At 40.7% G+C, this 26,333-nt stretch overlaps 12 protein-coding genes and 6 non-coding genes across 19 annotated transcripts; 7 read left to right on the top strand and 11 right to left on the bottom strand.

Moving 5' to 3' along the window:
• Positions 1-3,033: 3,033 nt before the first annotated feature.
• On the bottom strand, positions 3,034-4,705 carry LOC108601806 (dynein regulatory complex subunit 5). Its single transcript, XM_017989742.1, has 6 exons — positions 4,495-4,705; positions 4,073-4,426; positions 3,833-4,010; positions 3,586-3,782; positions 3,286-3,536; positions 3,034-3,232 (listed from the first exon to the last, which is right to left on the bottom strand). Exons 1-6 carry the CDS (start codon positions 4,703-4,705, stop codon positions 3,038-3,040), a joined length of 1,386 nt encoding a protein of 461 aa, XP_017845231.1. The 3' UTR covers positions 3,034-3,037.
• On the bottom strand, positions 4,601-5,843 carry LOC108601807 (CG43308). Of its 2 annotated transcripts, XR_001915221.2 has the most exons (4): positions 5,731-5,843; positions 5,155-5,675; positions 4,747-5,099; positions 4,601-4,676 (listed from the first exon to the last, which is right to left on the bottom strand). XR_001915221.2 is itself a non-coding variant. In XM_017989743.1 (3 exons), the coding sequence occupies exons 1-3, from the start codon at positions 5,770-5,772 to the stop codon at positions 4,814-4,816; spliced, it is 849 nt and encodes a 282-aa protein (XP_017845232.1). In that variant the 5' UTR covers positions 5,773-5,843; the 3' UTR covers positions 4,705-4,813. The 2 variants fall into 2 exon arrangements, 1 of the variants encoding a protein (XP_017845232.1); XM_017989743.1 differs by lacking the exon at positions 4,601-4,676 and having other exon boundaries at positions 4,705-5,099.
• Positions 5,844-6,551: 708 nt separating this feature from the next.
• LOC108602643 (attacin-A) lies at positions 6,552-7,178 on the bottom strand. Its single transcript, XM_017990788.2, has 2 exons — positions 6,995-7,178; positions 6,552-6,936 (listed from the first exon to the last, which is right to left on the bottom strand). Exons 1-2 carry the CDS (start codon positions 7,153-7,155, stop codon positions 6,552-6,554), a joined length of 546 nt encoding a protein of 181 aa, XP_017846277.1. The 5' UTR covers positions 7,156-7,178.
• A 469-nt stretch (positions 7,179-7,647) lies between these two features.
• Trnat-agu lies at positions 7,648-7,721 on the top strand. Its single transcript has one exon. It is a non-coding gene; the product is annotated as a tRNA-Thr (tRNA).
• Positions 7,722-11,030: 3,309 nt separating this feature from the next.
• On the top strand, positions 11,031-11,675 carry LOC108601307. The gene is made up of 3 exons (XM_033293924.1): positions 11,031-11,042; positions 11,105-11,549; positions 11,671-11,675. Exons 1-3 carry the CDS (start codon positions 11,031-11,033, stop codon positions 11,673-11,675), a joined length of 462 nt encoding a protein of 153 aa, XP_033149815.1.
• A 1,312-nt stretch (positions 11,676-12,987) lies between these two features.
• Positions 12,988-13,060, top strand: Trnaa-agc. Its single transcript has one exon. It is a non-coding gene; the product is annotated as a tRNA-Ala (tRNA).
• Positions 13,061-13,243: 183 nt separating this feature from the next.
• On the top strand, positions 13,244-13,315 carry Trnap-ugg. The gene has a single exon. It is a non-coding gene; the product is annotated as a tRNA-Pro (tRNA).
• Positions 13,316-13,524: 209 nt separating this feature from the next.
• Trnap-ugg lies at positions 13,525-13,601 on the bottom strand. The gene has a single exon. It is a non-coding gene; the product is annotated as a tRNA-Pro (tRNA).
• Positions 13,602-13,750: 149 nt separating this feature from the next.
• Positions 13,751-13,823, bottom strand: Trnaa-agc. The gene has a single exon. It is a non-coding gene; the product is annotated as a tRNA-Ala (tRNA).
• A 77-nt stretch (positions 13,824-13,900) lies between these two features.
• Positions 13,901-14,745, bottom strand: LOC108602489 (shematrin-like protein 2). Its single transcript, XM_017990614.1, has 2 exons — positions 14,535-14,745; positions 13,901-14,480 (listed from the first exon to the last, which is right to left on the bottom strand). Exons 1-2 carry the CDS (start codon positions 14,550-14,552, stop codon positions 14,028-14,030), a joined length of 471 nt encoding a protein of 156 aa, XP_017846103.1. The 5' UTR covers positions 14,553-14,745; the 3' UTR covers positions 13,901-14,027.
• Positions 14,746-14,835: 90 nt separating this feature from the next.
• Positions 14,836-15,422, top strand: LOC108601306 (holotricin-3). The gene is made up of 2 exons (XM_017989206.1): positions 14,836-14,927; positions 14,985-15,422. Exons 1-2 carry the CDS (start codon positions 14,913-14,915, stop codon positions 15,420-15,422), a joined length of 453 nt encoding a protein of 150 aa, XP_017844695.1. The 5' UTR covers positions 14,836-14,912.
• Positions 15,423-15,511: 89 nt separating this feature from the next.
• On the bottom strand, positions 15,512-15,584 carry Trnav-cac. The gene has a single exon. It is a non-coding gene; the product is annotated as a tRNA-Val (tRNA).
• A 1,489-nt stretch (positions 15,585-17,073) lies between these two features.
• LOC108601305 (probable 4-coumarate--CoA ligase 1) lies at positions 17,074-17,994 on the top strand. Its single transcript, XM_017989205.1, has one exon. It carries the CDS (start codon positions 17,074-17,076, stop codon positions 17,992-17,994), a length of 921 nt encoding a protein of 306 aa, XP_017844694.1.
• Positions 17,995-18,220: 226 nt separating this feature from the next.
• Positions 18,221-18,625, bottom strand: LOC108601304 (glycine-rich protein 2). Its single transcript, XM_017989203.1, has 2 exons — positions 18,614-18,625; positions 18,221-18,556 (listed from the first exon to the last, which is right to left on the bottom strand). The coding sequence occupies exons 1-2, from the start codon at positions 18,623-18,625 to the stop codon at positions 18,221-18,223; spliced, it is 348 nt and encodes a 115-aa protein (XP_017844692.1).
• Positions 18,626-19,359: 734 nt separating this feature from the next.
• LOC108601303 (sulfur globule protein CV2) lies at positions 19,360-19,739 on the bottom strand. Its single transcript, XM_017989202.1, has 2 exons — positions 19,734-19,739; positions 19,360-19,674 (listed from the first exon to the last, which is right to left on the bottom strand). The coding sequence occupies exons 1-2, from the start codon at positions 19,737-19,739 to the stop codon at positions 19,360-19,362; spliced, it is 321 nt and encodes a 106-aa protein (XP_017844691.1).
• Positions 19,740-20,943: 1,204 nt separating this feature from the next.
• Positions 20,944-21,644, top strand: LOC108602606 (pupal cuticle protein Edg-91). Its single transcript, XM_017990744.1, has 2 exons — positions 20,944-20,996; positions 21,061-21,644. The coding sequence occupies exons 1-2, from the start codon at positions 20,979-20,981 to the stop codon at positions 21,532-21,534; spliced, it is 492 nt and encodes a 163-aa protein (XP_017846233.1). The 5' UTR covers positions 20,944-20,978; the 3' UTR covers positions 21,535-21,644.
• Positions 21,645-22,040: 396 nt separating this feature from the next.
• On the bottom strand, positions 22,041-23,007 carry LOC108601302. Its single transcript, XM_033294161.1, has 2 exons — positions 22,243-23,007; positions 22,041-22,181 (listed from the first exon to the last, which is right to left on the bottom strand). The coding sequence occupies exons 1-2, from the start codon at positions 23,005-23,007 to the stop codon at positions 22,041-22,043; spliced, it is 906 nt and encodes a 301-aa protein (XP_033150052.1).
• Positions 23,008-23,741: 734 nt separating this feature from the next.
• On the bottom strand, positions 23,742-25,976 carry LOC108602020 (adenosine 3'-phospho 5'-phosphosulfate transporter 1). The gene is made up of 4 exons (XM_017990023.1): positions 25,473-25,976; positions 24,358-25,414; positions 24,169-24,294; positions 23,742-24,113 (listed from the first exon to the last, which is right to left on the bottom strand). The coding sequence occupies exons 1-4, from the start codon at positions 25,517-25,519 to the stop codon at positions 23,943-23,945; spliced, it is 1,401 nt and encodes a 466-aa protein (XP_017845512.1). The 5' UTR covers positions 25,520-25,976; the 3' UTR covers positions 23,742-23,942.
• Positions 25,977-26,333: the final 357 nt, after the last annotated feature.

Genomic DNA, 26,333 nt, shown 5'->3' with positions numbered 1-26,333 from the left:
TTTCAATTGGGCATTTTATTTTATATTTGAATTTTAAAATTCCTTCCGCACCGGCGACAGCAGGCGACAGGAAAATGGACAATTTGTGTTTGCGCCAATTGATTGGCAAATATTGTCCGGCGGACACGGCACAGAGTGAAAAGGTTGACTTAATAATACGCGGTGACAGCAAGTCACAAAAATGTGCGAGTCTTATTAGAAATTAAACAAAGGCAAGCAATCGAATTGTCAACTCATCCATGCGCTCGTATATGCGCCATTTAAGCGCCTTAAAGTCGACTATAAAAAAGTTGGCCAATGCCTAACTTGCATGCAAATTACAAGCAATAAAACGTGGCAATTCTCGATGCTTAAGCAAACTTCAGACAGACAAGACTGCGCCACCCCGCCACAAACAGATTATTCTTTATTGTTTAGACAGGCAACAACAGCAGCAGCAGCAACAACATAAAACAGTTGCTTGTAGCAATTCTCACATCGTATGAGTTTGCCGCTTTGGTATTGGAAATTCCCAAGGCTGTCATATGTAAGGACGACACAGCCAGGCAGCAATATGTAAATTTTGTGTGTTTTTCTTGGCTTGAAAGGAGTGAAATAATCATAAAAATGTCGAAGCAAAAACAAATGTGTGCGTGCGACAAAATCCTGAATTGAATTTTTATCTATCTGTATCGGCAATAAAGTCACATTGTCAGCTTTGCTATATAAAAATTATTATTGTTAGTAACAACAAGACAAGCAAAAAGATAATGTACAACGGGCTCAACCGGGATTTGAACCCGGGACCTCTCGCACCCAAATCGAGACATCATACCCCACTAGACCAATTGAAGGCCGAACTTATCAATCAGCCGCAATCATACAACCTTACCAATTTGCCACACAACGTACCTATTTGCCAAACTTGATAGATTACAGCTCAATGAGCATACACAGCCACCGACCAAAAACACACAGACCCTGCAGCTGAAAAAACCATCCCCCCACCATGCGTTTTGAAAAATCTTTAAGTACAAGTATTATGACATAAATTTGATCAGCACACAGCTGCCCTGTCCAACTAATCAAATTTTCTATTTGCTTTCTCATGATCAATACAGTTTTTTGTTTATATTTGTTTCTTTTGTTTAACCCTTGTCATTTATGCGCTGATTTATTGACTTTTAAACGCTGCAGTTGTTGCCGTAATTTTCTTCACACGCAGCTGACTCATCAAATTTGTTTTGTCTGCGCCTTTTTCGGCTTGCTTTTAATTTAATTTGAAAAGTTTTGCATGCCCATTTACCCTTTGACCTACACCCCAAAATAATGACCAAGGGCAGTTTTGAAAAATATAAAAATATGTGTGCAAAAAAAAAGCAAAGACTTCTCATAAATAATTACGATAACTGTCAGAATTTCGTGCCACGCCCACGCCCAATGAATGCAATTAACTCGAATTTGCTTTTGTGCACAATTTGCTAAAATTTAAAAGCAGCCAATGGCATAGAAAATTAAGCTAGAGTATATGCAAAAGCTTAGCTGTAAGCTCAGATTTTTAGTTGTTTATTTGGCTGCATTTTATTTTTTTGCAGCTGTCTGTTCAACTTTTTTTTTAACATAAATCAAAAAACTATACACAATAAAATTTATGAGCTGCTAAACATGCTGACTAAACAATTCAAACAATATATAGCCATGTTTCCTAACAGAGACACCATTTGAAGCTTTAAGCGAACATTTTTTGCCAATTTGAAACGCCAGAGGAAGCTGCAAATTCGTCTCTTCGCAGCTAAATTCAAAATGCAATTAACATATGTGTAAATATATATCACATATACCTTTTTTTTTGATAAACATGAATACATGTATCTGATATGCAAGTATCTCAGTCGCTGTTGATTTTCACTTTGCGCAGATAAACACAACAAGGTCCTAAGTAAACACGCTATGAACAATAAGCAAAATTGAAAGAAATATTTCACGTTACCAGCCATTGCAAGTATATTTTTAATTGAAAAATAGCACAAAGTTAATTTAAAGCGTATATGCTACATTAGTTTGAGGCGAACACCACTTAAATGCCATTAACAAAAAACCAAACCAAACACAGCAACATTTTATTACTTTGCCAACTACTACAGAAATGGCAACCAATATAGTAAAAACAACAACAAATAGAGCTTTGCTCTTTATTTATTTTTCCAACAACTTTTTACCTTTTTTCCAACTCATTTTCAAGTGTTTCGCTGAGCGCCACTTAGTTTGTTTTGCTTGCTGTTGCTGTTTTTACTGTTGCTACTGTTGCTGTTGTTGTTGCTGTTGGGACCAAACCATTAGAAAAAGGCTGCTTGAGTGTTAAATGTGTTTGGGTCTTGGGTATGCATTGTTTTTACTTTCGACTAAGTCAACAAGGTTGAGGGTTAATGAAAGTTGGGCGATTGCTAAAACGCAACGTGTCAACTTTTGTTGTCAACTTTTCAATACATTTAGTTGCAAGCAGCTATTGATAAATGTTTAGAAAACATTCTTAATTTTAGAATATGCGTAACTGATAAGAAAATTTAGTTATTGTTTTGAAGCTACGCCTTAAGTTGTAGATCTAGTCGTATACTTAATATTTTGAGCAATGCAAATTTATTAGCTGCTTACTTTAAATGCTTGTTTAATTGATTAAATAAAAAAGCAACTGTTTAACAAAAATAGAGCTTTAGTACATTATGTTATTTATTGTATTATTTTATATACTAACTAAGAAAAGATAGACGAATGTATTTCTATAATTTGTGCAATAATAAGAAGTGAATAATCTTAAAATATTTTCTTATGCCGCCAAACAAAAAAGAAAAGACGTGTGCATTGTTAAAAAATGTTATTTATTTTCTTAGTTTTAATGCGTATTATATGGCAAATATTATACACATATATAATTATTATTGTTGTAGAGTATTTTGTTGGTTATGCAGTTTGTATGCCAGAAATTTAACATTTGCGCGCTTCAGAGTAAACTCTTAAGCTCGGTGTTGGTCTAAGCTTAAAGTTAAGTCTTTTATATGATTTATAGCTGCAACATGGCTTTAAACTTATCGCGTTGTTGCTGCTTTTGCTTGTGATGCTTTTTGCGCTTTGCATTCTTTAGCAAGAATTCTTCAAACTTGCAACGCATTTCCATGGACAGGCCCGTGTTGCGCAGATCGAGTCGCTCCAGCGCCTTATTGCTGCCAATTACTTTAAGCAAATGTTTGCCAAAGTGCTGTGCGTGAAAAATAAATAAATGTGCATGATTTTGAATAAGTTACGACATACCTCGCCTAGACAATTGTTGGACAAATCGATGTGTATTAATGTCGTGTGCTGGCAAATAAGCATCATGAATAATTTGGTAATGCTGGCGCTGATGCTGCAGCTGCCAAGATTGAGCTGCTTAATGGGCATAAGCTGCAGCGTATTAAAAATGGCAGCGGCGCCGTCGCTCTGTATGGGATTCAGACGCAGCACCAGACACTCCAGCGGCACGCGCGTCAAGGTGCGGCTGAGCGTATAGGCGCCTTCTTCGGCTACAAAGAAAACAATTAATTGCATATCAATGCCAGTACTGTGACTTACTTATGCCGTTGTTGCTCAGGTCGAGCACTGTAAGCGTGGCAAAGGATTCTCTGCCGCAGGTTTCAAGAAAGCAGCGTATGCCAGCATCGCCTACAGCGCAGTGTTGCAAGTACAAATACTTCAGATGATGACAACCCTTGTCCAAGCTGTGTGCCAAAAAGCGCAGCTGATAGGCCAATAGTTTGGTATTATGCAAACTGTTAACAAAATATTGTGAGCTAAAGTTTGTTTAAGCGCTGTGGCTTACCAAAACTTGCGCAGCTCAAAGCACTGGCTAAGTCCCTTGGCCAGCAGCAGAGTGTCACGTGTGGTGAGCTGATTGCACCCCAACTGGTAATGTATGCCCACTGTCTTGGTGCTGTAGCTCAGCCGCAGTCGCTGTAAGTCCGGCAGATTGCTCAGCAGGTAATCAAGCGGAATGTGATCTGTGTCATTCACTCGCATTCATTAAAGTTTAAATATTTTTAATGGCAGCACTACAAGTTACCATTGTTCTCGCTGTCCGGCGGTGCGGGCTGCAGCAGATTTATCTCCAATTGATTTATGTATGCCGCACAAATGTCCAAGGTGTTTTGCACATTGCCCTCCTGCTCGTAGTCGCCGGTTTGCATATTTTCAATAAACTCCTGCACATGTCGCTCCATGTAAATGTTAATCCAGTGTCGCTCCCTGCCGCGCGGCTGCAATGGCGCCAAGCGCCAGCGCTGCTCATAGCAGCGACGCCAAAAGGAATCGTCACGAATGTGTGCGCTGAGCAGCTGCAGCGGCAGCTGTGTATCCAGCTGGCTGAGTAAATAGTTGCGATCCTGGCGACGGCATAGCTGACGATACAGCGGCAGCTCTGCCAGACAGACAGACAGACAGACAGTCAGACACTTACTGTTGTCATCTTATGCTTGAGCTACTTACCACTCCAGTTGAGCACAATGGCATCGAGCACAAGATGTCGCAGACTTTTCGCTTCATTTGCTTGGCTTTCGCCTGCTGCTTCGGTCTGACTTGGGCTCTGCTCCAATGATTTATCGCTGACTTTGGGCAGCTTGGCAGTCTGGCTGCTGAAGTAGGCCTTGAAGGTGTCAATGGACACGGTGCTGGGAAATTCGCAATATGTAAAATCCATTTGATTAGTTGCTGCTGCTCAGCCAAACAATATGTACTGACAGTTATTTAGTTGCTTGCTTGCTTGTTAGTTATTTGTAAGGGTTGCCATGTCGTTGCCATGGCCACGTTAATCCCAGTCGGGCCTGACCTGTTTCTGTGGATAATTTGGTATTAAGAACTCCAGGCGCTGATTGCGTTTCGCAGCGCACTCTTGATATTCCTGCCAATCGGTAAAATTTTTGGTATGACACTGCTCCGAATCTCCTTCGTGGTACAATTCTTTACGCAGATCCTTCATAATTTTTCGCGCCGGCTGCACATAGCGATAGTTGTGTGGAAAGAGCCATTGTGTGTTCCAGCCCTTGTCATAAATCGTAGATCTGCCTTGACATACGGTGGACTGCGGAAAATCGCTGTAATATAGCAGCATATAGTTAATACTATATCAAACAATTACTTGGCACTTACTATGGATAATATCGCTTTGCTAATTCCGAGTCGATGCGCATGCGAGGAATTGTCCAGCGTCCGCCTTGTTGAAATCGCGTGTCTTCCCAGATTTTGCCAAAGGTAACACCCCACGGATTATACACCCAGTTGCCCATGTCATCGCCTTGAAATTTTGGCACCGATATTGTCCACTCTGTACCATATGTCTCCGAATTTCCCGTGCTTGTGCTTGTTTCTTGGGGCTTGTTCTCATTGGGTTTGTCCTCATTGAGCTTGCCCTGCCCCGTCTTGTCCTCATTAGGTGTGGTATCCACTGCCTGTGGCCTGGCCCACAATTTAATTGATCGTGTGGTCAACTTAATTGGATTATTTATTTTAAGCTGCTTCTCCGTTGGTCTCTTGCGCGCGCCATGCCTGGCAAACATTAACAGATTGTTTGCTGCGGCTTGCAGCGGATCAATTTCAAAGTTTCTATGCTGCAAAGTCCTAACCGGCAATAGCTCAGAGACCAATGCCAGCCCATTAGCAATCAATATGAACTAAATTTTATAAGCTTTAAACACTTTTATACATTTAATGACATTGATCACTTACGCTTATAAGACAAGCAATGCGCATAAATTGCAGCTGTATCATTTTAAATTAGTTCCAAACTTATTTTGTGTTCTGTGTATGTGTAACAAACTGTGTGCTAACTAAACACAGGGCTGACTAGTTTTAAAACCAATAAAATTTATTAATATTCATGTCAATGTTCCTATTTTTTGACAGTCAAGCTGCTCTGCTCTATACAAAGCGCCCAAGCGCAACGTTAAGTGCCATAAAAATAATTCAAAATAAATTGCTTTACATAAAAATTGAAGGGAAGAAAACGCAACGCAACGCAACGCAACTGTTCTATAAGGTGTATAATTTGGCCATAATAATGCGCATCATGAAAACTCAGCAAACACACACACACACGCACGCACACACAGACAGCTGCTGTTGTTATTAATTTTGGCGTCAGATTTTCGCCCCGTCGCAGGACATAAATAACGCGTTTTATACGCAATACTTTGCATATTTACAGCCAAGCCACAACTAAGCCATAAAAATTACACAATCTTGTGGCCAAAGTCAAGAAGTCTAGTCATGTCAGCTGTGTGCGGAATTGTGGCCTAAGCCGCGCAGGTAGAAGCTGCGCATTGTGATTGAAAGTTGCCGAGTCAATATTATTGGGGCTAGAGCCTGCAGCTAAGTGGCTAAGAGCACAATATAAACGCCTTGTAATGACATGTAATTATGGTCATAATCGGCTTGCCAGCAAATGATTTTGGTTATGCAAATGTGCGCAGCTTAAAGATAAACAAATTTGCATAGCGATAGAGTAAGAAATTGTTACATTTATTCAAAGAGATATACACAGCCTTAGCTTAGAATCTATAATTCATATTCAAGCCAGCTCCAAAGTCAGACTTGCCTCTGAAGGGTCCGCTCATATGCCGATTGGCATTAGCTGTTGCATCCATATTAAAATTGCCGCTTGGTGAGGTATACAGATTAGCTTTGCCGCTGGCATTCATTGTCGTCATATTAAACTGCGGCACATGTGCAACTCCTAGTGCTGCAGAGTGTCCACCAGCTGTTTGCATATTCAATCCACCGCCAAACTGATCGTGAGTGCGATTGTGTGTATGAAAAGCGGTTGCATTTATCTCTGCCTGTTTGTTCATCATTAAATTAGCTTGGCCAGCCACAGTTGTGCTGCTGCCAAGTCCCGGCGTATGTCCATGCTGCACCGACAGTCCATGTCCATTGCTAGCAATAAATTAGTTATTAGTTTGCTGCAAGCCACTTGCATTTAATTACAACTTACGCATTAACAGCACCATATAGGCCTGTGGTAACTGGGCCAGCGCTGCTATTCGTCTGCGCAAAGACTCCAGCCCTTGCACTTGCCTGTTCATCGCCAGTCATGACACCGCAACGCGCTGATGCTGCGCCAGTTTTTGGATCTCCTGCTGCTTGACACTCCATTGCAATTGTTTGATCAAATTTAGTAGCTGTTGATGCTTAAACAACGATAAGTATTCTGTTGTCAGCTAGAGTCTCAGCAGCGTCTTTTATAGGCGCCGCCAGTTCGGTACATTCCCTTGCAGGAAATACAAAAGCATTGCTGTATTACTAATGGATATACATATATGAATGTGCTTCCCCTATATAAAATTAAATTGGCGACACTCATTGACACTATAAAGTCCCCAACTGTTACATATATATCTTAAAATAAGATTATCTGAGCACATAAATGATTGCAGTTTAAACAAAGTAAGTTTAACGCCTTGTATTTCATATTAGCTTAGCTTTACATTGTTTGTAAATACATCATATATAGTGCATTTCTAGAACAAATGAAAATTGTGAAATTCTTATGCTTCTTGCTCATCTAAATTTGTGCTTCACTTTTTTTTTCGTTTGTTTTGCAGACGCTCAAGCGCTTAACGCTGTTTGGCCAGTCGCCTGACAAGCGGCGCCGTGGCTTAGTTGGTTAAAGCGCCTGTCTAGTAAACAGGAGATCGTGAGTTCGAATCTCGCCGGGGCCTACTCAAATGTAATGAGTTTATTATTTTTTTTTTATTTAACTCACTTTGTGTTAATGATCTTGAGCACTTTAAGCCTAAAATAAAGCACATATTTTATACTGATAATAGCATTAAAGTCTAATTTTAGTACTGTACAACTTTAAAAGCTAACACAGCAGCAGCAAAAAATGCTGCGTCGGTTTCATTTTGCTTTTGTGCGTCTGCAACGATGACAGCTGACAAAAAGTTTACATGCCGTAAATAGGCAGCAACGGATTCGGATTCGGCTTTATAGCCAACAACAACGGCATGTCAACTCTCCCAGGCCCACGCAAATGCCACCTGTTGTCCATGCAGACAGCAAACTGTGCCTGCATAACGGAAGTAAACGGCGCTGGGCGACGGATATGTTCGACAGCATGTTGCGTGGCATGTCCACTGGCCAGTTGGGGTGGTCTGGCATTTGTTTCGCAAATGGATTTTCATGTCAACGTCGAGTGGCTTTCAATTATTTCTCCAGAGGGTAGGCTGCAATTAGCCAGCAGCAACTTTATTTGTTTCGATTTATTTGCAGTCGTTGTGCTTATCTTTGCTTTTCATACTCAAGCGCACCAGGCAGATAATTTCGATTCGATGGGAGGGAGTTGCACGTACAATGCTTAAAATAATATGTATGCCACAACAAATTGTCGCTGTGTGTGTGTGTGTGTGTGTGTTATATCTATAATCATTTTTATGGATTTAATTTGCAATGTTGTTGGCTTTTGTGTGGTTCTGCTTTGTTTGTCGGATACAGCAATGTCCTTTTCTAATTTCCTCTCGAGTTTTATGTTGAGTACTTAGTGTTTACAGCTTTAACGTTGAGTTTGAAAAATATATAACTAATTGGACAACTGTTGACAAGCATATGCATGCTCATATATCATTTACAGGCAGCCACGCCTGCAGTCTATGATAACCTAAACCGTTTGGTCCCGAACATCACTAAGCTCATCAACAACATGCTGCTGCTTTGTAGAACTTTCTCAGCCCTCTCTGCTCAGTTTTTAGCAATTGTCAGCAATTTTCTCAATAGACGGCAAAAACTATCCACAGCCGGAGCAGCAGCACTAAACAAATCTCATTTCGGCACACAATGTCGCTTTTGCTGTTTCTGTGTATTTTTGTGATTATGCTGGACACAGAACGGGGCGGGCGGTACGATTGGATTGCACACATGGTGGGCGTGTCTATACCATAAGCATTAACATAATTTATGTGGTTCCGCCGGATTTAGCTTTGTCGTAAAAAAGGACACTCGGCCATTGTCCATTTGAGTTTTGGTGCTTATTGCGATAACAAAGGCAGCCACTGGGGCGGATTGCGGTTTTTATTGTTTTTATGGCAACAAAGTTTATGAAAAGTTTAGCCCCAACCCCACGCAACTTGCTTACGTAATTTCGTTTTAGTTTTCTGTTGACTTTGCATATTTTTTTTTTAATTAAATGCAACTTGCCGCAAAAATCAAAGTCCTTCTTTGCTGTGTATGCTGGCACAGCAGCTAATCTACAAAGCCATTTCTCAAACAATCCTGCTGCGGGTTGTTCAGATTGGCCCTGAGCTGGGAGTCATAAAAACGTGCGAAATTTTCACGGGCGCGTGAATTTTCACAGCATTTGCTTTTTGTTTTTCTTTTGCCAGACACTGGAGGCCATGGGACGCAGCCAGGATGTAATTTAGGCAGGAGAGCGGAGAGCAGCAGTTGGCTGGTATAGAATTAATGTCATAACTTGGTAGCAACCCATCCGATGCTCAAATGTTTTACTGATCTGAGGAATTTACAATTTTCTTTCATAGCTTAGTTAATTAGTTAGGAGAAGTTGTTATTATGCATCAAAAATTAAAAATTGTTTTGTACATCAACAGCAAAAGATTGCTTGCTTTGTACATCAGCAACATAAGATTGCTTGTTCTGTACAAAACCAACAACCATTGGTTGCTGATGTACAAAACAAACGAACTTTGGTTGCTGATGTATAAAATATCAATTGTTGTTAACTTGCAACACTACCTATGGTTGTTGATGCAACCTTTTGTTATTGATGTTACTTTATTTGTAAGAATAGTAAGTTGACTGCATTGGCTATTTAGTCATAACTTTTTTAAAAATTATCCGATTATCGAATGTTATCGTATTGATGCCAAAAACAAAGCTGCAAGAATTATTTAACTTTTAAATTTCGCATTTTTTATTTTTAATTTAAGCACTTTTTGCAAATTTAAAAATCTCATAACTTAAATGCAGTTTATACTCATTTGAATTGTGTTTGCCACGCCCACATAAAATGGCATAGAGCAGTTAAGCTGGTTGGACTTAAAACCTTTCAAAGTTCGATGCTCTAAGCACAAAAACTGATATTGTACATCAGCAAGCAAAGAATGTTTAATACATCAACAACAAAAGCAAGTGTTGTACATTAAACAAAGATTGTTTATTTGATTTTACTATTTCAAATTTGCAAAGTATTAAAAATTATTTTACTAACGCAATAGCAATTAATTTTACATTCAAAATGAACTTAGTGCTTTTTAATTCTTTTCACTTTTATTAAGTTTTATTATTATTACAAAGAAATAAATTAGTTGACAGCATAGATCATAGCTAGACTAATATATATTCAAACTAATGTAAGCTGATATTATCAATTTTATTTTAAATTGATAGCACAAATCATAGCTAGACTAATAAATGTTCAAATTAAAGCTGATATTATCAACAATTGTTCTTGATACTTTACTGTTTGTTAACAGTTCGCCTTATATGTATTTTTATATATTGATTGCTTATTTATATTTTAGTTGTAAAGAGTATTGCTTAATGCGCATTGCTTTAAATATTATTTTTAGTACACCTGTCACGCAGCGCACATAACTCAAAACAATTGTGTTGCCTGTAAAAAACAAAAATCAGGCAACAAAAGTCAAGAGCCTGGCAAGTTTCTGTTTTGTTCTTTAATAATAAATAATGGCTGGCACGTGTTGTCAGCATAAAGCAAAAGTAGCTCCTAACACTTGAATTTGTGTGACCTGATGAGTCAAAATTTTGTTTAAATTATAAATTTACTTATTGCTTATATTGTAGCTTCAGTGAGCTTTTAATCTTTACTGTCGAATTAAAAGTGTTGCAGCAACTTGAACTTGCCACGCTTCGTTGCAACAGTTACGTGCAACAATTGTAATTACAGCTTTGATTCAATTACGAGCCTCATTACGCTGTAGCGTAGCTGGCTGCTGTATTAGCCAAAGCTGTGCTTAGTTCACTCGCAGACTTCAAAGTGTTTAGTTCCCAAGATGAGTGCCTTGGTAGGTTGTAAATCAAACAAACAAACATATGAAACATAAGCTTTTATTTAATATCTGCGCAGCTGTTTTTACTACTAATTTTAACTGGCATTTGCTATGCTGATATGCAGCAGCAATACGACGATGCTGAGCCACAACCAGTGCCCATAGATGGACGTTCGTTTTTCTTTCTGGGCACGCTCTTCCGACGCTGGCGTGATCGCTGGCTGGCTTATAATAATCCTGCACCGATGTATGCTGGCGCTGCTTTTCCCATTAATGGATATTTCAATTGTCCAGCATATGGTTGCAATCCGGCGTCGATACGACCGCAGCCTGGCTACTATCCCGCCTACTATGCCACGCCGCTGCAGCAACAACAGCAGCAGCAGCAGCAGCAGCAAGCGCAAGGCAATAGCAATGTTTACATCTATCAGACAGATCAGAATAGCGTTAGCTCTTCTTCAATGCCACCACCACCCTATGGGCCAGGCTACTTTGGGCCAATGCGTCCGCCAGCACCGCTGGGTCCGCCACTGCCGCCACCGCCTTTGCCACCACCCGCGCTAATGCCGCTGCCTGGGCCACCGCCTCCAACAGCCTTGTGGCAATAACAATTAAATCATTTACAAACTATTGCAAGTTTTAGACTAATGTGTTTTAAAATTTTGAATCTTGCCAACAGCGATTGGCATGTGCCCTGGGCTAAGCCTAAGTAAACGAAAACAATACAATTTTAATTGAAAAGAAAGAAGACAACGTTGTTAGTGAATATGCTGTGCTGTATCTTTATAGTTGTAAATTAAAATACATTATTGTCTGTCAGTAGCCTTGTTACATACTTATTTGCGCAACTGTTAAGCTTCGTTTAAAAGGGTTACATGCAAAAATGAGCGCACACACACACACACAGAGATCCTTGCAGTCGTCGCAGCTTGAGCACACATGGACATTTATCCATTAACGTTAACGCCGAGCGAAAAAAAGAAGGAAAAACTCCAAACCAATCTGCATAAACAAACTCATCAGGCAACAGTAGCTGAGCGCAGCGCTGGGCAATGGCAATTGTTTTGATTTCATCATAAACCATAAGATATGTAGCTCTAGTGTCTGACAGTGCTGATGAAGTGGTTGCAAGCTGCCCAAGGAGCAGCAGACACAGACACCCAGCTCGCTGCTGAATTGTTTGGCAAATAAATGCCCCGCAGCATAATGGATGATGGCTCGCTCGGCTTCGGTCAGTCCACTCCAGTCCAGTCCAGCTTCGTTATTATTTTTATATAACTTGTGAAAATAATAATAGAGCAGCAGGGCGTGTGGGGAGCGGAGGGGCGTGCAAACAAATACGCCAGCAAGCGACAGTTGTATAAACACAAGTGTGAAAGTGCAGATAGTAATGCCTCATGCTGTGGGCCAGCATGGGATATGGGGCGAAGGTAAGAGCAAAGCATGTCCATGTCCATGTCCAGCAGCAATGTCTCCAACCCGCTCTCAGAGCTTCACTTCTCCATATGCAATTGTCCGCGCGTTTATTTGTGTTTGTGCTAAAACAACAAAGAAAGATGTGTGTGGTGTTCATGCTCTGGCAGGTGTTGTTGTTGTTTTCTTTCTTTTGAATAACTTTCACTGACCGGAAACGGAAATTAAATGCATAAGTTTATTCAAGTTGCTGAACGTACAACGTTTACTTCTTATCTGGTTTGAAGCAGTTGGCAAACAATTGGTCAGCAGATGAATGATGTGTTTGCACTTAAACTTGATTGAAGCTATATTTAAATCACAGCAATATTTTAATATTATATTTTGCACTTGCCACTTGTTCTATGCAGTTAATATTAATTATATTATGATTAATTTGTTTGCAAGCATAAAGTTGTTGTACTCACTGTCAGCCAAAAACTGTCTACTATTGTGAATGGCTACTGAGCTTGTCATAAAACGCTCATTGGGTGGTTGCTGTCCAACAGGGGATGTAGCTCAGATGGTAGAGCGCTCGCTTAGCATGTGAGAGGTACGGGGATCGATGCCCCGCATCTCCAGTCAATAATTTTTTTTCATACAGCTGCAAAAAATAAATGCACAATAAACCTAATCTTTTTTAATAGAAGCGCTTTTAATAGTATAACAATATTTAGTTAATTGTACAACTATTTACGATTTTTTATATATATGAACAACAATAACTGAAAACAAAACCAACATTAGTGTCTCAACTGCTAAGCGGCTCAATGGTCTAGGGGTATGATTCTCGCTTTGGGTGCGAGAGGTCCCGGGTTCAAATCCCGGTTGAGCCCGTTCTAAATTACTTTTTGTATTTTTATTGCCCAATAGGGCCGATTACAAAAAGAGACTTAATTTTTGGTAAGACAGCAAGAAGAAAATAAATGTAAGCTTTCAAGCCACCTATAATAACTTTAAACATCAATTTATTGGTGTACATTTAAAAAGCGTATTTAATTATAAATCATAAATGAACTCAAAATAAATAAAATAATTGCTGGACGGGCTCAACCGGGATTTGAACCCGGGACCTCTCGCACCCAAAGCGAGAAGAGAATCATACCCCTAGACCATTGAGCCGCTTGCATTCCGAATTGCTCTTTGTAAACTTAGCATCAATTTTTTTAACTGGTTATTTTTAGACAAAAGAAACCAAAACTTATGACATGACAATGAAAAGAAACTATGTAGAGCTGAGCACACAAAAATAAAAAAAAATCACGATTCGTTGGAGATGCGGGGCATCGATCCCCGTACCTCTCACATGCTAAGCGAGCGCTCTACCATCTGAGCTACATCCCCATGTGAAGATATGAATGCCAAAATGTCAACAATGGCAACGTGTCTGCTTTTAGCCAAATAAACTGAATCTGTTTTGAAGTAAACATAAACATGCCTGTATTTTCATGGTCAACAATGCTTTTAACTAAAAACTAATAACAAATGCGCAGAAAATCAATCAATATAATACTTGGCACAATTGGGCGGTTGATCTGACATAAAATATTAGCCGTAGTAGTTGCCGAAACCATTACCATATCCATATCCACCACCGAAATTGTTGCCAGGATATGCTCCAGGAAAGCCACCAGAATAGCCACCAGAATAAGGATGATTGCCGGCATAGCCTGTACCAAGTGCACCGCCGTATCCGTAGCCCGGATATCCGGCAGACTGTGCTGGATATCTTTGTCCGAACAGCTGGGATTGACGTCCTCCACCTACTAGTCCGCCAAATAGATTAAGTAATCCACCTAAGCCACCGCCTCCAAGCCCGCCGCCGCCGCCAAGCCCGCTCCCTCCCCCAGCACCACCCAACAAGCCAATTATGCGACTGTTAGCGCCTGGGGATGAGCCAACGGAGGATGCCGGCGATCCATAGCCAGCACTTGTATGTTGACTTTGAGGATACTGATATTGCGCCCAGCTGCTGCCGAACAGCGCCATTACCACAAACAGCTGCAAAGGAATTAATAGAATTTGCCTTTGACCAACTGAAAATCTTGAACTTACAGCACAGCTAATCTTCATCTTGTTTACTTTTCGACTTGAACTTGACTGTTTATCTGCTTCACAAAGGCTGTAGTTTTTATAAGACGATCTCGAGAACTCTACGCCCACTTGGATCCGGAAGTAAACAACAAGTAACCTTAAACTTGCCAAATGAACGCTTTCAATGATATTTCACACGATTTGTTATGAATTTGGCAATAGTTGTTGCGACTAAAAAATTCCCCATTAATATTTATAAGTTAGGCTAGACCTGAAACTGGTTGTGCCGGCTGTTAAAAAGTTCTTTGAACTCATTGCAAAAGGAAGCTGTAGGAAGTGCTTTGGACTGCTATATAAATGACAGTTCGCCTCTGTTCATGATTAGAAGCTAACAACAAGATGACACATAAAGCAGTAAGTGCTAGATTAATCTTGGCCAACTCATATATTCAATATTCTATGCTATTGCAGAGATTACTCCCTCTACTGATGATGCTTCTTTGCTTGGGCGTTAAGTCCATTGATGGGTTTGGTGGCAAAAAGGGTGGAGGATTTGGATATCCTGTTCCTTACCCTCAGCCATTTCCAGTTGCTCACCCAGTTCCTGTTCCAGTTCCTGTTTCTCAGCCCGTACCGGTTCCTGTCCCAGTTCCTGTGGCAGTTCCACACAAGTTCGGTTGGAAAGGAGGACTAGGTCACGGTGGATTTGGAGGCTACGGCGGAGGATTCGGAGGAAGCTACGGGGGAAGCTTCGGAGGAAGCTACGGAGGAGGATACGGAGGAGGATACGGAGGAGGATACGGAGGAGGTTACGGAGGAGGATACGGAGGAGGTTACGGAGGAGGATACGGAGGAGGTTTCGGAGGGGGATACGGAGGAGGCTTCGGTGGCTTCAGAAAGCGTCGTTAGTAGTTATGTTTATTGTTAGTAAAAACTTGTTGTTTATTTTATTTATAACAGTACTAAAATAATAAAATAAAAAATTGAAAAAAAATAATTGTTCCCGCCCGGGTTCGAACCGGGGACCTTGTGCGTGTGAAGCACACGTGATAACCACTACACTACGGAAACGTGCTCTGGTCAACGCGCCCAAGACTGTACAAGATTGTGCGAGCAAATAGCGCCATCTAGTGGTCTTAGCAAAGTGTTAAAAATTAATGTGAGCAATAGATGGACACACCACTTATCCATTGCCATTCTTTAGGCCTCGCCGCAAACTAACTTGTTTGTTTTTTTTTCAGCCGCTGGTGAAACTTATTTACTATAAGCCGAGAACTAACAAATGCATATATTTTTATATAACAAGTAATATATTCTATATATTAACCTGGCATAAATCTTTTTTTTACATATGAAAAAAGAAAATTGCTGCAACAGCTTTGAAGCCATGTTGGCTTAAAATCAATGCGTTTCCATATGACTCATGAAATGTCTGCACGATTGTGGTTTAAAATTCGATTATGAATAGTTTGATATGCTGTGCGCTGGTTTTCTGGAAGATAAGCTCAGTTATCGTTTCTTATCTAACAATAAGACCGCATAATAGTTAAAGATAACACAACTATATGTATTTTATAGTAAAGCCTAGTGTATCTGCTAATAAAGACATAAAGATAAGATTTAAGAAATCTTTAATCAATTACACGATTTAAATACTATAGAGAATGTAGGGAATAAAAGCAATAGCTAACATAGGCACAATTTAGTTGTGATCCAGAGCTACATTCATTAAAAGCAATGACAAGTTTTGATGCTAAGCTTAAAACGTGGAGCGGCCGCAGTGAGAAAAGCTGCTACGATGATGATCTTACAATAGGACAAATTATTTTTGAAAAGCTGGCGACTGATCCCGACAGGATTTGTCAAATCTCGCATACGGAAAATACAACATTGACTCGATCCCAGTTGCTGCACAATGCCATAAAAGTTGCGAGCTATTTGCAAGCCCAGGGCTTCCACGAAGAGACAGATATCGTTGGCCTGCTTGCGCTCAATTCAACTCATGTGGCTGCCTTGGCATATGGTTGTATGTTTAATGGGACACCTATATTTTGCATTGACCCCTGTACGTGTGAGAACACCACAAAAAGTCTCTTTGGCTTAACTAAGCCACGCGTCATATTTTGTGATGAAGAGTCCTGCAATGTGGCACAGAGAGTAGCTACATTATGTGGAGCAGAAGTTTTCATAATTTATGGAGCCGTAGTAGGTGTTAAGCATATACATGAAATACTACAAGGCTCGCTGCCAATAAACTATCGGCCAGCAAGTTTTAGTCGCGGCATCGATCGCATTTTGGCCATATGCAAAACATCTGGGTCTACTGGATTGCCAAAAGCAGCAACGGTTACGAATAGTCGGAAGATATTTGAAATACACAGGTTGGTATGTGGTATCCTGCAAGATAAAGCTCGGCTGACCTTACTTTGTTCTATTCTATTCTATTAGGAACCTCAGCTCAAATGATGTCCAATATACACCGTTAACTATAACATGCCTTGTTGGATTTCGGTATTTAATATGTGGCGGTATATATGGCGCTCTGCAGATTATTGATCGGATGAGCTCCTTTGAAGGTGCCCGCTTTCTAGACCTATGCGAACAGTACCGCATTACCTGGGCACTTTTGTATACTCCTCAAATGTCTCCCATAGTCAATTCTCCTGCCATTAGTGTGAAGAAGCTGCAAAGCTTGCGTCAACTTCTATTCGTTGGCGCTTGTGCCCAAGTCTTAGTTCTGCAAAAGTTGCAGTCACACCTGCCTAAAGGTGCAGTGCTGCAACTGCTATATGGTATGACTGAGCTGGGCAGCAGCGTCGCTAATAACAACAGTGTCCAACTCAGGCCTAGCTCAGTGGGCGAGCTCTACGCCAACATTCGTATGCGTGTGGTTGACGATAAGGGTAATTTACTTGGACTCAATTCCACTGGAGAGTTATACTGTCATACGGGTGACACCTGGCGAGGCTATTTTAACGATCCAACTTCCAGTGCTCAGCTGCAGGACTCTAAGGGCTGGATTCACACAGGCGACCTTGGTTATTTCGATGACAATAACCAGCTTTATATAGTGGGACGTAAAAAGGAAATGCTTCGCTATAATGGCTTCATGTATTATCCGCAGGAAATTGAACAAGTTATACTTCAAATGACTGAAGTGGCAGAGGTTTGTGTATTTGGCATTTGGCTTGAAACCACTGAGGACGCAGCAGCAGCAATAGTCTGTGCTCAACCAAATTCCAAGCTAACCTCTGCGCAGGTTGTCGACTTTGTAAGGGAGCACATACGAGTGGAATACAAGCAACTTAATGCAGGCGTCCTCATTGTTGATCGTATACCGCGAGCGCAAAATGGAAAAGTGCAGCGGACCGAAGCAAAGAAAATCTTTTTAAAAGAAATGTGTAAGAATGAGAGTGACAGCGAATTCAAGGATACTTTTATGTCCAGTGGGCTCACTGCAGGATTAACACCGCAGGGTTAATGAAACATTACCACCTACTGCTTTTAAACTATATTAGTTTCAAGATATTATTTCTGTCCTTTCAAGCTTTTATATAATCTAAAATTATTGCTAGAATTTTCCGTAATTGAATTTTATAAATCGACTTGTATTTGCTAATACATAAATGAAAATGAACTTAGAATTAATTAACAAACGTAAAGATGCTAATGGCAAGTATGTGTGTATCTTAACAGCTTAAGCTAAACTATTTGCCCCAGAGGCCACCCTTAAAGCCAGCTCCACCGAATCCAGCCCCGCCATAGCTGCCTCCGCTGCTGTAGTGGCTTTCATGATGATGATATTCCTCATGATGTTCATAGCCACCGTGACCGCCGCCAAATCCTCCTATTGCATGACCGCCTCCGAATCCTCCACCTCCGAAGCCGCCGCCGCCACCACCCAAAGCATGCTTGAGACCCAGCAGCTTGGGCGTGCGCACTTTTAATCCAATAAAACCGGCATGCGGACCCTTAAAGGCAAACAGCTTAACTTTGCCAGCTGCACAAATGCCGAGCAGCAGAATAAATCCGACTAGAGCGCGCTGTAGAAACAATTATTTAAACAATTGCTTACATTTGCTGTTTATACTTTAACTTACAATGATTTGCATTTTTGCAGTTGCACGTAAATTAATTTATTAGCAATGCTGTGCTCATTTACTTTAATCGATTATGATTAATTGTTCAAAAGTCTTCAAGTTCAAATCAGTCTTTGACGTTTTATTGTTGCCTCGATGGACCACGACGCGTTTGCAATTGAAGCGGCCGCGCTTTGAGCGATGTGTTTTTATGGTTTTCAAGCCTGCTTGTTTTTATTTTTTTGTTTTTGTAAATTGCCCTTATGCAATCCGTGGCTTGGAGAGATCTTGTTTGCTCGTTGTTGTTGCTCTGAACTTCAACTCGTGTTGAATACATGTCTTTTGCTTTATGCATATAAATTGACCTTGAAAATTTCTGGTTTTCGAGATGAATTGGGGGAAAAATAAATACAAACAAAATATGGCAGTAGTACAATTTATATATAGGGCTTAACATAGTAACGGTTAAAATTCAACTGATTTTATTTTAACACCAGTTTGGGCATAATAAATAGATTGACACGTTTTGAGTCAAGCTACCGTTTTGTATTCCAAATCATGTACTTTTTATATGAATTATGCATGACTGCTAATGAATAAACACAATTTAAAACTATTTGGAAAATCAAAAACTTATTGTCAGGCTAATAAAATGAATCATCGCACATGCATAGATGGGAATTTACGTTTTATTGACCTCCAAAATTAAACAAAGTTCAACAAATAGAAAACAAACAAAACAAAGTTTAAAATTTCCAGCGCTTGTCTTATTTGCCATAGCCAAATGGATATCCGTAGTGATTATAGCGATTGTGCTGAAACTGTTGATGCTGCTGCTGATAGCCGCCGCGATAGCCGCCATATCCGTATCCGTAGCCTGGCCGGCCATAGTTAAAGCCTGCTCCATATCCTTGAAAACTGCCAAAGCTGCTGCTGCTGCTGCTGCTTGCTGCAGCACTGGAGGATGCAAAATTACCACCCCAGGGCGCAAAGCCATAGCCTGAGCCATATCCTGGCCATTGAGGAGCAGCTAGCGCGCCAAATAAGCAAAGGCAGCTCAATATAGCAATGCTTAAGATTCGCTTAAGTACAACAGATTAGTAAATATTATGCTTGGAATTTTAGAAATTGGGCAACTTACCGTCATAGTTGACAGTTCACTTGTAATTAATGCTGACAATCAATTGTCGTTTGCTATTTATTGTTTAAAATAAAACAGATTTAGGCAATAACTAATGAATGACCTTTGCTTCGGCCTATAATTAAACAAACAGAATTACTAACATTATCTTGTAATTTACTTGAGTACAGTGCACTTAAAAAAATATTAATGCATTTACATAATTTATTTTAACATTTCTTTAGCATAACCAATCATTTTTTATATATTTCTTAATACACATTATTCACTTATTGCAAGTGACTTTATAAAAAATCTATTTCCCAGCCCAAACAATGCCAGACATGCCCACTTTACTTCCTCATAAATCTTTGTCAAATACTATAGCTGACGTCAATTTAGTCATAATTTAAATAGAGTTGAATAAACTGCCAAATGAAAGTGAAGCACAACATTTGAATTGTTGTTGTTGTTGTTGCTATAGAGAATCAACAAAGCGTATTCAGTCAAAAATATGTTTATGACAGCCAAACAAATTTGCTAAGATCAGCAACAATAACAAAAATGTTAGACGTCTCAGACAACGACAACAGCAACAACGACAAGTGCTAATGAGTTAAGTATATAATATGCTGGCTCCATCATCAACGCCCATGCTTCGCTGCACGTTCTGTATAAAGTTTGTTGCCTAAGTCTTTTGTTTTTATTTCATAATTGGTGCGCTAAGCGCAGTTGTTTATACACTGTCTGTTATAAAAACACTAAGCTAACTTTTTATGCATAGAAAACCCAAAAATAAAGATATTCTTCAACAAGAGTATACAAACATCGGTGTTTGTTGTAAATTTAATTGCAAGATCACTATAGTGATTATTTTTATTGGGTTTTTTTTTCGTCTTTGGTGATCTTGATCTTCTACTGACTTAACCCTCAACAACGCATGTGTGTGCGTGTGTGTGTGACAATCGAAAATTAACGCATTCTGAGTGCCTGCTGCCCAGTCGGGCATTGTTTACCGAGGGGTATTCCGCGATTTCGTCACTAACTGGTTCTTTATCTTTTGGCCGCAGATTCATTTTCAGTTTCGTTGCGCGTCGCTGTTTGTTCTGCAATTTGCGTAGAATTACTTGGCAATGCGTGGCGCGTAGCTTACTTCTTATAGCCCCCGATTATACAGCGATCATATATAAAGGCCTGGCACTTAACAATTGCAATTTAGTTGCTTTATTGATTCGCTGCGAGACAGAGCACAGCAAAATTATCTCAATGGCGCGCTTGTGTTGTGTAAGTCTGGAGCAGCTGAAGCATCAATGGATACTTGCTTAACGCTTCTCTTTCGCTCTTTTAGATTCTGGTTTTATTGGCGCTTGTTGTCTACAGCGGCGCGGCACCTGCACCTGGCAAAGCTGAAGGTCGCAGCTTTGGATTATTGGGCGGAGGCTTTGGCGGCGGTGTGGGACTTAGCGCAGGCGTAGGATTAAATGCCGGACTTTACAGTGGATTTGGTGGCGGACACGGCGGTCATGGCGGCTATTATCCAGGCGGCGGTTATGGCGGTGGCTTTGGCGGCTCGCATTATCCAGGCTACTATTCCGGCGGACACGGACATCATCACGGCGGGTTTGGAGGCGGTTACAATGGTTTTGGCGGCGGCTACAACGGCTTCGGTGGTGGCTACAGACCACATCAGCCGTATTATCCCGGATACGGCGGTTCCTATGCCGGACACGGCGGCTCCTATGGCGGACACTACAGTCAATCGCAATCGCACTATGCCAACAACTACTACAATGGAGGTGGACACGGTTTCTTTGGTCGGTAAACTGCGCCGCCATCTGTGATGCTTAACTCTAGTTAACTTAGTCTGTACAGCGAATACTCGAAGTAAAAACAAAAGATAAATAAAAAATAATGAACATGCCTGGTGTGTAATTCCCCTCTACCTAATCCGGTTTCTACGCTCTAGTGTCCTTGTCTGTTTTCCTGCTTTATTTTTAATGCTTTATTTTGTTTGTAGCCAGACGCGACGTGCATAAATGTTATGGGCAAAGATGACTAACAATAAGATCCCAAGCAAATGATGGAAACAAATAGATTAGACAGTAGCTTAGGTTTTTGCTTTGGCAATCAACCAATTTAGCAGGTAAAATAATAGAGACTCTTATGATTCTAAAAAGCTAATAAAGTTAGTTTTAGAATATAAATTATTAAAGTTGAGTTCTTTTTTAGACTAAATTTAATTGTGATTCAACTCTTTTATTACCTAAGCAATTTAAAACTAAACTTAAACTTATAAAATTCGAGTTTTTTTTGTAGTCGTAGCGTTGCTTAGCCATAACTACTGCGATGATTTCTGGAGCGATAGGCACCTGTTTGATAGACCGGCTGCACTTGACCCGTAAGCTGTTGGATGATGCCATTAACTGTTGTTGCCACTCCGCCCACAAGCTGTGCTGGCGTAACTGGCGGCTGCAAAAAATTAAACAAACAGTAAGCACTTGTATTAAACCAAACGCATTAATTAACTTACCGCGCCTGCTGAGTCGTAGTAGACGCGATTAGGCACAGGTCGACGCACTGGCTGCGGATTGTATTGGGGATCTACAGCGGGATCGCTTTGCAAATCATCAGCAGCAGCAGAAGCAGGACGCACAGCTAGTGGATCGGCCAGCGGCACAGCGGGCACAGTGGCTGCCAGACTGTTTTGCAGTATGCCAGGCGCAAAGAGCGACAACCAAGTGGCAAATGGTGCATATGGACGCACAGGTATTACTGGTGCAACTGGAGCAACGGGATCTGATAGTAAGCCGCCGCCTAGACCGCCCAAGCCAGCGCCATAACCACCTAATCCGCCCAAGCCGCCGCCATAGCCACGACAGCCACCCGCTCCAGGATACACATTGTATACATTCAAGTCAAACAGAAAGCGTCCTTGCTCAACAGCATCCTGCTGGCCATTGGCAGCGCGTCCATAAGGTAAACACGGTCGATTGTGGCCATAAGCAGCAGCTGCTGCCTGCTGTCTGATCAATTTCTTTTTCAATTTCTTCTTGAGCAGCAGCGTTTTGCTGTCGCCCACATCAGCATTTAGATCATCCAGCTCCTGATTGCTCGCACCAGCAAACTTGGCATTATAATTATCCGTTGCCTTGCTGCTGTCACGACTATAACGATTGTAATTCGAAACGGGCGCAGCGCGACGTCTTGCATAATTGTAGTCATCGTAGTAGTAGCCACGCGGAGCAGCCGCAGCGCAGCCAAGCAAGCCGAGCAAGAGTAGGCAGTACAACTGCATGTTGTAAGGATTCGTTAAGCTCTAAGCGTTTGTTGTGTTTCAATGGCGCGATGGCAACAAACTATGCCAGCAGCTTGCAGCACGCCCTAACTTATCACCTCTGCAGAGATGCGCAAGCAAAATTATAACAACACTAACAATATGGCAAAAATAACAAAAAAGAATTGCTAACGACTGGCAAATTTGCTGTTTTTCCCTTAGAAGGCGCGCGCGATTGCATAATGCCCTTTTTTTATTCGCATTCGCATTGTATTTTTTTGATATGAATGCTAATTTATGTGACTGCCGCCCACCCAACCAGCGAACATCATCATCATCATCATCATCATGTCGCCCACATGTTACAAGCAAACAACTCATGTGCATTGACCTGTATCTAATAATGCTGCCGTAGGGAGCTCTCACTTGTGGCCAAAACGCGGCTCAGACGAAACAAATTGTTGCCAAAAATAGTGGCACATAACTGGGTCAATGTCACGTTGAGCAGCAGTGAAAAATAGCATGACTCATTATCTAATTAGTAGGCTATAAAGTGTTTGCACTTAACTAGATATATAAAGACAACAAGCAGATAAGATACACTTTTACTCTCGCTTGTTAATTAATATAATATCTTATCTAGCTATATTTGCTCAACACTTGCTACGCTTCAGTTCAATTTATGATACAAAAAACAACGCGTTCAGATTCATACACGACAACATTTTATATAAAATATAAATAATTTACTTTAAATACACATATAAAAATCTTCAATTGCCTCGAGACTTTCAACTTAAAACTACAAAACAAAGCTGTACAATTAGTAGTTGTGTGTTAGCCGCGCTTAATAAACAAAAGTTACACTTTTGAAAAATAAATTCACAATGCCAAGACTTATCTTAGCGCTAGACTGAGCGAACAAACTGTGCGTTATATTTTTGAGCAGCCTTATTCTAAACGCCAATTCTGGGCTTGCTGGCTTCAGCGCGCTTGCGTTTAGCCCTCAGGCGTTGATTGCAATAGACGCGCATAAAGATGGCCAAGAAGACAATGAGCACACCGAATACACCCAGCACCGAGATACTATGCTGATAGATAAAGCAGGACAGCATGATAGCGGCAGCCTATAACATAAACATGTTTAAGTATATAGAGTGTGTGTATATAGCATTCACTCACCTGACGCATCGTCATAATAATGGTAAACACAACTGGCCCAAATACATCAATTGTATGATAGATAAACAATTGCCCGACTGCCGAGCAAATGGAAAGCACAACCATATCGAAGACAAACTTGGGATGCTGCATGCGAACAATATATATATTAATATTAATTGTAGTTGAATCACTTGCTCAAATACTCACGTCTGTGGCAAAGGCCAACGAGTCCATAAATCCGCCTTGCATGGACAGCGAGGCGCCTGTGAAGATCGATGAAAATAAATTGACACCGCACATCATTTGCAGCGAGGACATGCCATAGCTTTTGAATAGCGAGCCCTGCCAGTTGGCCGTGAAGCTATCGAAGACCATATACATGGAGAGCAGAAAGATGCCTGTCAACGTGGTAGCGCCGCTGACTTTGCTGCTGTCCGAGGAGCCCGACATGAAGAATATCATGCCCAAGGAAATGAGCAGCGCCGTGGCATACTCGTATGACTCGTACTTCGCCTTGGACATGATTTTGCCCATCAGCATAACTGGTATAATCTTGCAGGATTTGGCCAGCACTTGAGTAGGAAAGTTGACAAATTTGAGTGCCTCGTATTGAAACCATGCACTCATTATATTCGAGAAGGAAGCATATGAATACTTGTAGAGTGGCGCACGATGTCGCGATGTTGCAGGCTGCCATTGCAGATAGCCAAGTGCCACCAGGAATGCGAGCAAACGATTGGCAAAGACCAAAAACTGCGAGTCCTTGAACTTGGCGCTTTCACCAGCAAAATTTAGATAGTTTTGCGTCATTATTTTCTCCTGCAGCACGCCCCAAGTTAGATAAGACACCATCAAGCCGCCAAAGCACCAAAGTAGCTGCACTGCCTCCTGTGAACTGGTTCGCTTGTTCTGGCGCTCGCGTTCCGTAGCGCTCACACTACTGCTGCCGGCGTGTGCAGCATCCACTGCCTCATAGCTGGAGTTGCCCGTAATGCACATATTAATGGCCAAGTGTAAAAATGTTTTGTTGCCGCGCTCCAGATAGTTGGTACGCTGTACATATTTGTATATAAGATAGCCGGGCACAAAGACACAGCTGTAGCCAAAAGTATTCACGAGCAGCTTTAAGAGCCATGCATATTCCTTGGACTGACTCTCCACTATGTGCGAGAGTGTCACATCCTGTGCATAATTGCCGCCCAGCGAAAAGCGCAACAGGTCCGAGAAGAAATGTATTACCAACAAGCTGATTACTATAAAGGAGCTATAAATAAAGATTTTCATTACACAAGAAAGTAAATTGTTTTATAATTTGCACTTACCATATAATTAGCTCCGGCACTCGATTTCCCATCTTGTAAACGTGCATGTGGCTGCGGCGGTGTCTCTAGTCTTTCAGTTCTTTATGCTTTGAAGTTCAAAGCGTGTCTGCTGACACTGCCAAATATTGAAGCCAGCCGATTTGGGTATAATTAATAATCAAGCCGCAGGCCTATAGTTCTAACCGCTGAAGTCAAGTGTCAAAGGTTCAATAACCGCGCAAACTAGTTTTTGCATAATACTCCACAGCTAACAACAAATAACGTTCGCGGTTGTTTGTAAGTATGTTTTTTAACATTTGTATGTACAAATGTATGCTACGAGCAGTGTATGTCTGGGAGTTTGTTTACATGACCAAGCGTTGCACGACGAACAATGTTTTAATGAAATGTTGACTCGTCTGAGGCACTGCCATGAGCGTGCCGGCTGTTCAAATATTATAAGAACACCATGATAACAAGAAATTCTAACGATAAACAAATGTTCATCAACTTTATTTTAGATGCTGTCAGTGTGACCACATAAGTATTACTTAGAATATCAAACGCATATCGAATATATTCATTCGTAGAATAAATAAAGTGTTGGTTAAGATTACCAGTGCGTACATACATTTTCAACCTTTTAATAAAAAAAGCTAGATTGAATAGATTTACAGTTAACTGTTTATTCTTATTGGTAGTGAAATAGAGAGCAAGAGTTCATGATTTTTCTGTGTACATTAATATGTAGAAAGTGAAGATATAAACGGTCAACAAAATAAGGCTAGATTGAATACAATTAATAATATACAAATATATAATTTGTTATTATAATTATCATCAGACCGCCTTTCCCTTTTTCGCTCAAGTGTATTTTAAAAA

The sequence above is a fragment of the Drosophila busckii genome, chromosome 3R (genome assembly GCF_011750605.1).
Source record: "Drosophila busckii strain San Diego stock center, stock number 13000-0081.31 chromosome 3R, ASM1175060v1, whole genome shotgun sequence".
In the NCBI taxonomy this organism is placed as follows: domain Eukaryota; kingdom Metazoa; phylum Arthropoda; class Insecta; order Diptera; family Drosophilidae; genus Drosophila; species Drosophila busckii.
Note: the sequence above shows the minus strand (reverse complement) of the source record. Positions and strands in the feature narration are given on the sequence as shown.

Coding starts and splice junctions, on each gene's coding strand:
- LOC108601806 (XM_017989742.1), bottom strand. CDS start 4,705: ATGGATTTTACATATTGCGAATTTCCCAGCACCGTGTCCATTGACACC. Junction 4,011..4,072: donor GCCGGACAGCGAGAACAATG/GTAACTTGTAGT, acceptor TGAATGACACAG/ATCACATTCCGCTTGATTAC. Junction 3,233..3,285: donor CCAACAATTGTCTAGGCGAG/GTATGTCGTAAC, acceptor TTTCACGCACAG/CACTTTGGCAAACATTTGCT.
- LOC108601807 (XM_017989743.1), bottom strand. CDS start 5,772: ATGATACAGCTGCAATTTATGCGCATTGCTTGTCTTATAAGC. Junction 5,676..5,730: donor GCATTGCTTGTCTTATAAGC/GTAAGTGATCAA, acceptor TATAAAATTTAG/TTCATATTGATTGCTAATGG. Junction 5,100..5,154: donor GCAAAGCGATATTATCCATA/GTAAGTGCCAAG, acceptor GCTATATTACAG/CGATTTTCCGCAGTCCACCG.
- LOC108602643 (XM_017990788.2), bottom strand. CDS start 7,155: ATGGAGTGTCAAGCAGCAGGAGATCCAAAAACTGGCGCAGCATCAGCG. Junction 6,937..6,994: donor CTATATGGTGCTGTTAATGC/GTAAGTTGTAAT, acceptor ATTTATTGCTAG/CAATGGACATGGACTGTCGG.
- LOC108601305 (XM_017989205.1), top strand. CDS start 17,074: ATGAGCTCCTTTGAAGGTGCCCGCTTTCTAGACCTATGCGAACAGTAC.
- LOC108601302 (XM_033294161.1), bottom strand. CDS start 23,007: ATGCAGTTGTACTGCCTACTCTTGCTCGGCTTGCTTGGCTGCGCTGCG. Junction 22,182..22,242: donor ACTACGACTCAGCAGGCGCG/GTAAGTTAATTA, acceptor AATTTTTTGCAG/CCGCCAGTTACGCCAGCACA.
- LOC108602020 (XM_017990023.1), bottom strand. CDS start 25,519: ATGCACGTTTACAAGATGGGAAATCGAGTGCCGGAGCTAATTATATG. Junction 25,415..25,472: donor GTGCCGGAGCTAATTATATG/GTAAGTGCAAAT, acceptor CTTTATTTATAG/CTCCTTTATAGTAATCAGCT. Junction 24,114..24,168: donor TTATTATGACGATGCGTCAG/GTGAGTGAATGC, acceptor TTTATGTTATAG/GCTGCCGCTATCATGCTGTC.